This window comes from Uloborus diversus, chromosome 8 (genome assembly GCF_026930045.1).
Source record: "Uloborus diversus isolate 005 chromosome 8, Udiv.v.3.1, whole genome shotgun sequence".
In the NCBI taxonomy this organism is placed as follows: domain Eukaryota; kingdom Metazoa; phylum Arthropoda; class Arachnida; order Araneae; family Uloboridae; genus Uloborus; species Uloborus diversus.
In genome coordinates, this window is record NC_072738.1 from 42,671,257 (window position 1) to 42,683,275 (window position 12,019).

Sequence of the window (12,019 nt, forward strand, 5' to 3'; positions counted from 1 at the left end):
TGTTATTATGTAGCCAAGGGGAGGATTAAACTCATAGTGTGTAACACATTTTCTTGTACAATATAAGGGAAATCGAACTGGAAAAACTTTTCACCCCTTCTTTTAATCAAAAAAACATATCTCACAAAAAATTTAGATTATGGTAAAATGCACTAACAGTGCAGTTCCCAGTAAGAAGTAACTTCAAAGGCAAAGCATGATCCGAGTTCTGAAAACAAAACTATTAGTTCATTAGAGGATTTTAAATAAAATCAAATTTAAGAACATCTATTCTTCAACTAGGTTTTTCTTTCTTTTATTTTTAAACTAACATATTAGACTTTCTCTGAAATTAAATCCTAGCAATGGCTCTAATGTTAGTAGATTAATTATGATAGTATAACATCTTACACATTAAAAGAACATTCAAACTTAATTTCTTTCTTTTATTTTTTAACTAACATATTAGACCCTCTCTGAAATTAAATCCTAGTAATGGCTCTAATGTTAGTAGATTAATTATGATAGTATGATATCTTACACATTAAAAGAACATTCAAACTTAATTTTCACAGAAAATCAGAAAATATTTCAGCAGAATAAGTAAAATTTTACCATTTCATGGCAATTACTACTTTTTGCAGATATAGCACCATATTTAGCATGGCATGCTTCAATTCCATTCCCACACAACACAGCCATATCCGTGCATGTAACCATTAGAAGACCTGAAAGCATACAGTTCTTTCAAAACATATCATAACTTAGTAGTTAAAAAAAAATTAATTAGAAATGCAAAAAAACTCTGAGCCTGATTGATGACCTCGCGTTAAGATGAATTTTGAGGGTCAGAATGCATATAAAATTTAAATTGGTTTGCTAAATTACTTATTGTTCCTAAAGCAGTGGACAATATAAAGCAGGGATGTCTAACTGGCAACCCACAGGCCCCATGCGGCCCACCAACTTCTCATTCAGCAAATTTCTTTTTTCGACATTTTATGGTATCAAGAAGCATCCGAGACTACCATCCTTGGTCAAGCCTGGATCCCAGAAATTTCCTCTTGATCGCTTTTACTCCTTTCATTGTATTTGGAGAAAAAGGTACAGGGCATCTACAGGTCAAGGTCAAGCAGTCCTACCCTGCACGCTGATGTTCAAATGAATTCCTAGAAATAGTATTGCCTCGCATTGGAGGAGGGAAACAGGGAGGGAACAGAGAAACATTTCAGATAAACAAAACCTGCCTGCAATTGGTTAAAAGTAAAGACCTCCCCCCTCATCTACCGCCTTTGTTGACTTTGAAAAATTAATTGAGAGCTTGCTCTCCTCAACTCTCTGCTCTTTTCCGCTGATGATATCGATGTTGACATTCTTGCACTTGTAAAGATGGCGGAATGGTCTCAATTTTCCCATTAAAATGTAAACAAATTGTTTTAAATTCCTTCTGTTTCATTGTTTTATAATTAATAATTCAACTTTTAAGTGTTATTGTATATGAGGTAAGACGTTATTGTTCAACTTTTTCAAACTGCGGCCACCAGGTGATCAGGTTGGTTTTTTGCAGTTGGACAGCCCTGATATAAAGCATACTGAGCAAAATTAGGTAGTAATTTTTAACAAGACCAGTTTTTTGTTAATTCTGGCATTTTTCTTCTTAAAACTTTTCACAGTATTCTGCCAATAGGTGGGAAAACTGCATGTATTCTATATTTAGATGTTGCTGTGAATGTTTTAGTTTACTGAGAGTTAACTAATTTAAAGAATAATTCTTTTCCAAAAAACATTTTAAAACCTTGAACAAATAATACTTTTTAAAAGTAAAACTAATGTTAAAAGTAATACCTCCATCTGCAACACACTGCACAGCAGCATCCAAAAATGGGGCAGCAGTACCATAAGGATCAAGGTCAACAACATCAAATCGATCTTTAAAACAGCGATTTTTGTACATCAACAATCTTTAAAATACACAATCAAACAATAATTATGAAGCTATTAACATAAATAATCAACATTCAATCAACATTAAACAACAGGAAACTGAGCTCACAGAACTTCACTTTGTTTGATTTAAAAAAAAAAAATCATAAAGTAAATTACATGACAACTTTTTCTTTTTTTAATTTCAAATCTTAATTTTTTTAAAAATTTATTTATTTAATGAAAACATAATTTTTAACAAGTCAAAAGATATTTTGGGTTTGTTATCTCTATAATCTTTGGAAGAATACTAAAAAATCTTTCAGAATACTAATTTAGATTTAAAAAAAATTAAACCAACACACCAAAATTAATATAGTCAACTAAGCAAAGAAATGTTCAAAGTAAAAAACAAACATTTAAAGATACAAGGACTGCTTTTTCAAAGCAAAAAGTTGTGAGCAATGGATCAAATGGGGTCTACCAAAAGCGTTTTTCATCTCGAACCTAGCATATGCAATTTTTTAGTGCTATTTTATGGTTCAAAAGCTATTTCTTTTTACATTATATAACTAATTTACTAACTACTAGTTCAAAAAGGAAAATTTTAAACTTTTGTCCTAATTTAATTTAATGAAGCACCTAAATTTATTACATGATGAAGATAAAAATAAATACATAATGACAAGACTTTCTTGTGAACATTTGTTCATTCATTGAAACTAGAAGCATATTCTTTAGTCTTAATTTTTTTAAAAAAAAGAAAGGAAAAAAAGAAAGGGGAAAAAACTTGTTTTCTTTTCTATTAATATTGTCTGTTTAAAAATATGACCATTCCAAAGCCCCCTTCTTGAAAGCTCAAGTAAAATAAAAAACCACTAGAAAGAGAAATAATTCATGAAGTAGAAGACAATAAAGCACCATTTATACGTTTTTGAAGAGACTTTGAAAAAAGCATACAAATGAAAAAATGTATAATAGGTATAGGTTAATGTGTATTAGACTCTGCAGGGACCAATTTAAAAAATGTATAATTGATAGAAATGCATAATAGAGAAACATATAAACGATGCTTCACTATATATAGATTTACAGGGTTCATACTTCCGATAAAAAATTTCCATGACTTTTCCAAGACTTTATCATGACTTCATAAAAATTTTCATGACCTTGTTACATGAAGAGATTAGTATTATTTTATGTCAAACTCTCCAATTTACGTGAATAGGCATTTAGCAAAACATTTATATGAATGCCACTACCTCATCGAAGCCCTTACATGTGCTTGTGATTGAAAATATGTCAGTGCACACTATAGAAACTAATTATAAACTGTTCTTATTTATCTCTAACGTATAAATTTAAGTGTAAGTAAAAATATAGAGAATGCAATATACTGATGCTTAAATGTCTAATAAATAGGGCAGAATAGTAATGATTGGGACAAAGTTTGCATGAGTCATTAAAGTTTCGAATAATAAATTTACTTCATAAAAATATTGCTATTAAGTGTCAACAAAGCATCTAACCATGCATGTAACTTGACAGTATTATCCTTCTTTAAAGTAAAGCCACTTTTCAGTAAATTCATTTATCTAAACCAGATTTTCAGCTAACCACATGAATCAATTTTGCGAGCCGTATGTTGGGCACCACTGTTTTAGAGTATTAGAATTCCCCTATTTCAATGTTATATCCCCTGAAAAAAAGTATTGACTTTTTAAAGCCTTCAACAAATTAAGATAAGCTCTGATAAATTAAATAATGATTTTTTACGAGTGGTGGAAATGAACTCAGATGCAATTGAGTTACTCTTTGAGTGGGCGAGGCAAAATCAAGAACAAGTAATTCCACCACTACAGAATATAAAATATAAGAAGTGCTGAAAATTATGGTAAATTCAAAATTAGTGATGTCCTAGTAGTAAAATTACGTTAGAAAAAACTTTTTACGTAGTAAAAAGGCAGGTGGCTGTTACAGAAAGCGGATGCAACAGGATTCAAAAGCTCAGATTTATTTTTGGGATCATTTAATTTTCCAGTATTAATATCTTTTACAAGCAATAAATCACTCAAAGATTTAATGCTCTTTTAGCTACTGTAACTTTCTTACTGCTCAACAAATTTTTCTATGACTTTAAACAAATTTCCATGACATAAGTATTAATTTTCCATCATTTTTTTTCCCCTGACTTTCCAGGACTTCTATGACCTGTACGAACCCTGGATTTAGAAGGGTTTAACTGTACTTGTTATAAGAGGCATATTTGCTTTCAGAATGAAAAACTTTCCATACAATTTAATAAAGAAATCTAGCTTTCAGGTTAATGAATAATAAAAGTATATAACAGAAAATTTTCAAGAGTGAAAATGTTTAACTTACGAAGCATCTTCATTACATGGCTCAACAACATCTTCTACTTTGTTATGTTTAACATTTCTTTGCATGCTGGAGAAAGCTTGTCTGTCTCGGTCATTAGCTAAAATTTTTAAATTACTCTCAATTTCTTTAGCAAATCTTATGGATCGAAGTCCCGATGCAGCCAATGCTTCCAAAATACGCACTGGTCTCTATAAAAGAAAATTTTATAAAACTGATACCTTATTCAAATCTAGCAAAATCAACACATTGCCAATGGATATTTTCAATTTAAACAATAGTTATAAAGGTAGCAATTTATCTCTAAGTGCATTAAACTTGAAGTGATACTAAGTTTTTATCTTTTTTTCCTGTTTCTTACAGTAGAACCACGTTTAACTGGATCTCTGGATAATCAGGATCAAATTTGTAGACAATTTTTGTTAATTTAACATTCACATAGGAAAAAAAGTATAGAAGTTTTGTAATAAGAACATAAATATACGTACATCTAACATTAGTCTTTTATACATAAAAGTTAGTCGAATACTTTGTACTGCATAGTGAATAAAATATGACAACGTATATAAAATACAAATTGAGAATGGAAAAAGGTTAAAAAAACAGCAAACAGCTGTTTCGGCACTCTAAAATACAAGTGCCATCATCAGTGCATTAAAAACGAAGACAGGTTCACCCGACTAAAACACAGTCGAGGCGAACAATCCATTCTCAATTTGTACTTTATATACGTTGTCATATTTTATTCATTAGACTTTTATGTTGATCTATCAGTGTTGAAACATCTGTTCAATGGGGGGAAGGAGGCACAGAACAATGTCCTATGGTATATTTGGTTAATCATTGTAAAATAATGCAAATTTAATGTTTAATTGGTCTCAAAGCCTATTTTTTCAAAAACAAAACCTGTTTTTTTAAATTAAAGTTGGCATAAGCAACAGAGCCGGCCTTAGCACATGCGGGGCCCAATTAGAGAAAGCTGGCGGGGCCCCTTACAGACTGATCGTACAAATTCGAGAAGTGCTGACCGATTTTTTTTTTAAATTCAGGCAAGGATTCAAAAATTCCGCAATTATCCGTCTTCTTTCAAATTTCTATATCACGTTCGATTTTTATTTTTTTATTTCTTAAGAAACGAGTGAATGAATGGCCACAAAAATAAGTGTACATTTTAAAAACGTAAGAAAAGTAGCTCTAAGAATCTTTATGCCCAATCACATGCGGTTGGTGCACGAGAAAATTGGTGCGTCAAAAGAAGTGTGGGACTGAGGGAATAACTTCCCAGATGCTGATTTTTTCGTCCTTTTTTTTTTTGTAAAATTGGACGATATTATGGGAATTTAACATGACTGATTAAATAACCTCCAAAAAATGTGGAATATTGTCTCCAAAACCAGGACGGATGGTCGCCGTAGACTTCTCTCTTCCAATTCTTAGTTCGCTTATTGTGAAATAACTTGGTAGAAGTCCATTCAGTTGGAGTTTTTAATTTTTATTTTCATGGAATAAATCAACCCACCCAGTAAAAAATAATTTTTCTATCGATCATTATTGTGCAACTTTGAGAAGTGAGAACCCCTTCACCGTTGGAATTACACTGAAGTGACAAAATTCATGGGATAGCAATATGCAAATATACAGATGGCAGTAGCATCGGGTAGAACAGGTATAAATGCGCAGTGCTTTCGCAGAGCTTTCATTTGTGCTCAAGTTGTTCATGTGAAGAGATTTTGACGTGATTATGACCGCACGACGGGAATTAACAGATTTTGAACGCGGAATGTTAATTGGAGCTAGACGCATGGGTCATGCGTTAGGGATATCGGATATCGTTAGGGAATTCAACATTCCCAGGTCCACTGTGTCAAGAGTGCCGAGAGTATCGAATTTCAGGCATAACATCCCACCATGGACAGCGCAGTGGTCGACCGCGTGCACTTAACGACCGAGACCGGCGACGTCTGCGTAGAGTTGTGAATGCTAACAGACAAGCAACACTGCGTCAAATAACCGCAGAAATCAATGTGGGACGTACGAGGGACATGTCCGGTAGGACTGTGCGGCGAAATTTGTCTTCCTTGGGCTATGCCAGCAGAAGACAGACTCGAGTGCCTTTACTGACAGCACGACATCGCTTTCAGCGACTCTCGTGGTCACGTGAGCATATCGGTTGGTCTCTAGATGAATGGAAAACCGTGGCCTGGTCCGATGAGTCACGATTTCAGTTGCTAAGAGCTGATGGTAGGGTTCGAGTGTGGCGCAGACCCCACGAAGCCATGGACCCAAATTGTCAACAAGGCACTGTTCAAGCTGGTGGTGGCAGCATGATGGTGTGGGCTGTTTTTACATGGCATGGACTTGGTCCTCTGGTGCGACTGAACCAAATAGTGACTGGAAATGCTTATGTTCAGCTACTTGGAGATCACTTGCAGCCATTCATGGACTTCATGTACCCCAACAACGATGGGATTTTTATGGATGACAATGCACCATGTCACCGGTCCACAACTGTTCGCGATTGGTTTGAAGAACATTCTGGACAATTCCAGCGAATGATCTGGCCACCTAGATCGCCCGACATGAATCCCATCGAGCATTTATGGAACATCATCGAGAGGTCTGTTCGTGCCCAAAATCCTGCACCATCAACACTTTCTCAATTATGGACGTCTATAGAGACAGCATGGCTCAATATTCCTGCAGAAGACTTCCAACAACTTGTTGAGTTCATGCCACGTCGAGTTGCTGCACTTCGCCGGGCGAAAGGAGGTCCTACACGATATTAAGACGTATCCCATGACTTTTGTCACTTCAGTGTAAGCGGGGTAGCGCAATTTATAACTTAGAGCAGAAAAGGAAAATGCACCAAAATGTATCGGTCCTAAAAAAAGTAATTTTTGACCACAAGCAAAAGACCAGACGTCTTTGGAGTGTCAGAAGTGGAACGGAATTGCAGGGAACGGGGGAGCTCTCCTTGGAAATTTTTCGAAATTGAAGTTTAAAAAGGCAGTTTTGGTACGGAGATGAGTTTTGAGGGGAGGAGGGAGAGAAGAGGGACGTTAGAGGTCAGATAAAACACCTACGGTCCCTGGACGAGTCTTCAAAGCTGACGTCTAAAATCGCCACTTTGGACAATTTTATGTAAACTAAAGGGAAAGGGAGAGAGGCGGAGGTTCCCCGGGCCTACCAAATTTTATTTTAAAATTTAAGATAAGTTTAGATTAATTTTGGTAAAGATAGGGAATTACTGGCTCCTCTCAGAAATTTTTGTCCCCATTAGATGATGTTTGATAAAAATGGAGAAGAAAGGAATTTAGTGATCTCCTACGGAAAACTTTCAAAATAGAGGGTTTTATGGCGCAAAAAACTCAGTTTTATACCCTGTGTGGTAACGATAGGGGAAACGGGAGGAGCTTCCTCCCGAAATTTTTTTCGATACTGAAATGAATTTTATGCTATCCATTTGAAGGAAGGGTTCGAGTGTTTTCTTGTGGTAGTATTTTCTAAAAGGGAAATTTTAAGCTATTGTGCTGATGCTAAAGAAAGGGGTCATTAGATAGTAAAAATGTTTCAGAGACCTTCCTCATGAAATATTTCGAAATTTGAATCTTAAAAACACTATTTTAGGCTACCTTTAGAGACGATAGAAGAGAAGAAGGAAATTTATAAATCTCTTCCTTCCTTGGAAATCCTTTAAAATTGAAAAATGAATGATGTAATTTTAGTCAGTTTTTTGTGATAACGTTGAGGTAAGGGTGAGCGTTTGAGTAGCCTTCACCTGAACTTTTTGAAATAAAGGTCTTAAACACGCATCTTCAGTCACGTTAAGAGAGATGTCAGGGTTTGGTTGGCTCCAAGTAATTTTTTGACCTTGAAGATTTAAAAACCAAATTCCATTCTATATGTATAAACGTTAGAAGAAGAATGGTAATTTGCTTTCTTTAGAATTGTTATGGAGATGTTTTCCGCATATTAAATACGCAGTATTTGAAGTTTATCATTTATTTATTTATTTTTCAGAATTGCACTTACGTTGGTGTTAATTGTGTAGTAAAAAAATTGGCATTGCTGCTAAGTTTTAAGATTTTTTTATCAATACTAATAAAGAAAGTAAAAAAATAATAAAAGTAAATATATAAATGAAACTAAAAAGATAGCTCTGGAAATTCCTGAAATTTCGGAGTTTCATGTAAATTTCCGTATTGCCCATGTAATACGAGTAGATCCTGGGATAGGGGTCCTTGACCCTTACGTTATTGCGGACTGCTAATAATCATTAAAAATTTGTACTTTGGTTCCCCACTACCTAGTTCCTTTCTCTTGATCGGAAGTTATAGGATACAGCAGGTATCGCCTTAGATATGGATTTAAAAATTTTTAGCTGGCTATATGTTTTATTTTTTTCTTCAGGAAATTTATTTGAGACTAGTAGTTTTGGACTTAATAGGGATGCTAAAAGCCTCAGGAAATTCCCCCTATACTACCTCAATTGCACTGAAAGTAGCTCTATACCCGCCAGATTAAATATCAGTTAAGCATATTATGATTAATATCAGTTAAGTTCATTTGAACCTTATTGAGCAATCACGATTGCTTATTGTTCTCATTTGACCGTTTTTGGTGTCCGTGCCTTTTTCAACTTGGACCAGACGCTTCTGCAGCGCCACCGCCCACCGTCCTCTGCTGGCGGCGCGGCGCGACAGCTCCGGTTTTGAGCTATCTGCTTTTCCTGATCGGAGGCGTCCATGTCCTACACACACGCACATTCACACACACACACACACACGATTTCACACAGGTCTACGCACACACACAACTATGCACACGTAACCGTCCAGGAGGAGAGGCAGGATTGGGGGGGGGGGGGGGGACAGGAGCCGTTTCTAGAAACAATAATTCCAATGAGTAGGGTCCTATCTCAGTTCGTGATTGCGAAAAACATAATTTGAACTCAAAATTTCAGAATTCAAATTAATTTTCTTTTTATTTCCTTTATTTTCTTTTGTGAGGAAAAAAAAATATTTTTTTAGAGCGGGGCCCCTGCTGGCGCGGGGCCCCATTGGGATCTTTTGCTCTAATCGGCTTAAGGCCGGCTCTGATAAGCAATCTAAACTAACCTTTTCTGGCATAACAAATATCACCCTAAAAGTAAGTGTTGCACCCTGCACTCAAATTTTATTAACATCTACAGCACTGGCTTGAGAGTGCTTATTCAAAAATAAGACTTGTGCTTGAAAGAAAGACCAATTCTTTATTGAGAAATGGTGAGAAAATTATGTTTATATATTTTTTAATATCTTCTAAGCAGTTATATGTAATATTTTGACAAAATATGATTTATTTGACATATAAATTATATTTGATATATAAAATATGGTTTATTTGATCAACATATTTAAGGATTTGTTTTGCTCATTACCCGTATTTTTGGTTCTCCGAATTGTCCTTTGTCCCAATTTGACCAGTTAAACAAGGTTGTTCTGTACTTGAAATGCATTAACATTTATTATCATAATTAATTTGGGCTTAATAAATAATCGACAAACAGGTTTATTAGGAATCTTAAAAGTCAAGAAACTCAGATATCTAGGATAGTGATTGTCTAAATAGGATAGATATATGTAGGATACTGATGTTTATCTTCCAGATAACTTCTTCCTTCCTGTATCCCTATTTTATCAGTAGTTAAAAAATAAACATCTTAAAAGCTTAACATATTTTAAAATGTATATTCATGCACAGGTATCAAAAAGCCAATCTGAATTTCATCGTACTTCTAAAAATTCAAGGAAAAAATTAAACAAGTATAAAAGCTTGAGCTCCTGCACATTCCCTCACAAATAAGCCCTGCATATTATCAGGGGTCTGGCCAGAGGATATTTGGGTCCGTTAACGGACCCTTCACAAAAATCCGATCAACCAAAACGGACCTTTCACAAAATTCCGATCAAACAAAACGGACCTTTCACAAAATCCCGATCAAACAAAACGGACCCTTCACAAAATTCTGATAAACAAGATCGGATCTTTCACAAATTGTTTATTGAAACAGCAAAAACAAAATAACGCATATTTCTGTGTATAAACCGATAATTTTTGGAGCCTTTTTTGAAGTCAAATTAGAGGGATCAGCTTATACTAAATCGGCTAATTTTGAGGGGAAAAAAATCGGCAGACTTGCGATGTTCCTGCAAGTGATAAGTAATTGCTACTGCCAAATAAATATAATGGTTGTTTGTTTTATCACAGCTAATTAGCAGCTGTGTTGTTGTAAACTTTTCTGAAGAGGCATTGGTAAGCACTTTTCTCCCCGCTCACGATTTAATAAACAATAATAATATATATCTGCGAAATGAACTTAGAACTGCAAAGGGATAGATAGTAAGGGTGGGGAAAAAATATGATCTCTTCAGATAGGGTTACCAACTTCAAAATTATCACCACTTAGCAGCGTCTGGCGTTAAACCTTTATAATGACTTGATTAGAAAATATTCTTATCATTTTACCAGCTTGTCAATATTTGCGTTTTTGCGGTGCGGTGCAATGTTTAATTGTTATTTTGGAAGAAAATTATATGGGTTCTGATTTTTCGATGTTAACAAGGATGATTAACTTTAAATAAACTCTTTTAATTACCGTTATTTTTTTCTTAAGATGTCTGCATTTTGAAAAATTCAATCTTTTAACATCCGATATGAGAATCATATTTTGTTCTTTTTTCAAGCTAACTTCGCTTTATTAGGATGCAAATAAATGAAAAGTCTCTTTATTTTTGTTGGAGTTCAAAAATAAAGTCTCTTTAGTTTTGTTGGATTCATTTCAAGTTTTTAAAGCAAAATTCCATTTTCTGTTATGAGTCAAAAATTAAAATGCTGAATATTTTTTTTTTTTTTGCGTCAACTGTGTCCACAGATATTAATGAAATGTTTATCATAGGACCCTAAAATGCAATTTTAAAATAATTTTATCAAAAATATTTCTTTTACAAGCCGTTTTTATACTTTTGATGCCATCACTTTGAGAATTGCGATCTCTTTGCATCCGCTATGGGAATCCGATTTTTCGCATTTTTAATCTTTATTACGCTTTGTTCAGAGGTAAACAATTAAAATATCTTTTTATTTTTGTTAAAATCACGGAATTTATAAGTTTTAAACGAAATTCTGTGCTTTTTAAGAGTGTCTTGGGTCAAAAAGTTAAATGCTGAACACTATTCTGAATTTTATTTTATTTATTTCTTTGTTACAGTTATTTTAAATACTGTACAGAAATATTTCTAGTATAATTTAACATAATGTAGAATGGTAGATAAATATTGATACTTGAGAGAGCGATGCCCCCACCCCCGCCAAATATCAGATCAACACTCCAGAATGATTTTTTCGACATAGAAGAGTAAAGCACTTAACTTTAAATTTAATTGATGCAGTTTGTGCAATCTCTAAATTCTAAAATTTCGTTTTAACAATTTTTTTTTTTGCGAAATTATTTGATTTTTCACAAAATTAATTCATTTTTCACAAAATTAATTCATTTTTCACAAAATTATTTGATTTTTCACAAAAAACGGACCCTGTGAAAAATCCTGGACAGACCCCTGATTATACTCATATAATTTACATTCAATATACCTGTTCATCAGGTTTAGCTTCATCTTTCTGTTTTGATTTATCTCGTAAATTTACAAAGGCTGATTCTTTAATGACTTGCTTTAAAACTGCAATGCTGGAAAAAGAA

General features: G+C 34.0%; 1 protein-coding gene across 1 annotated transcript in view; it reads right to left on the reverse strand.

Moving 5' to 3' along the window:
• Positions 1 to 12,019, reverse strand: part of LOC129227572 (tRNA (guanine(26)-N(2))-dimethyltransferase-like) — a 44,761-nt gene that overhangs the window by 28,577 nt on the left and 4,165 nt on the right. Inside the window, exons 2-5 of the mRNA XM_054862154.1 lie at positions 11,914 to 12,007; positions 4,285 to 4,472; positions 1,825 to 1,940; positions 595 to 707 (exon numbers count right to left, since the gene is read on the reverse strand). Coding sequence (XP_054718129.1) covers positions 595 to 707; positions 1,825 to 1,940; positions 4,285 to 4,472; positions 11,914 to 12,007 — 511 coding nt within the window. The remainder of the gene's footprint in view (positions 1 to 594; positions 708 to 1,824; positions 1,941 to 4,284; positions 4,473 to 11,913; positions 12,008 to 12,019) is intronic.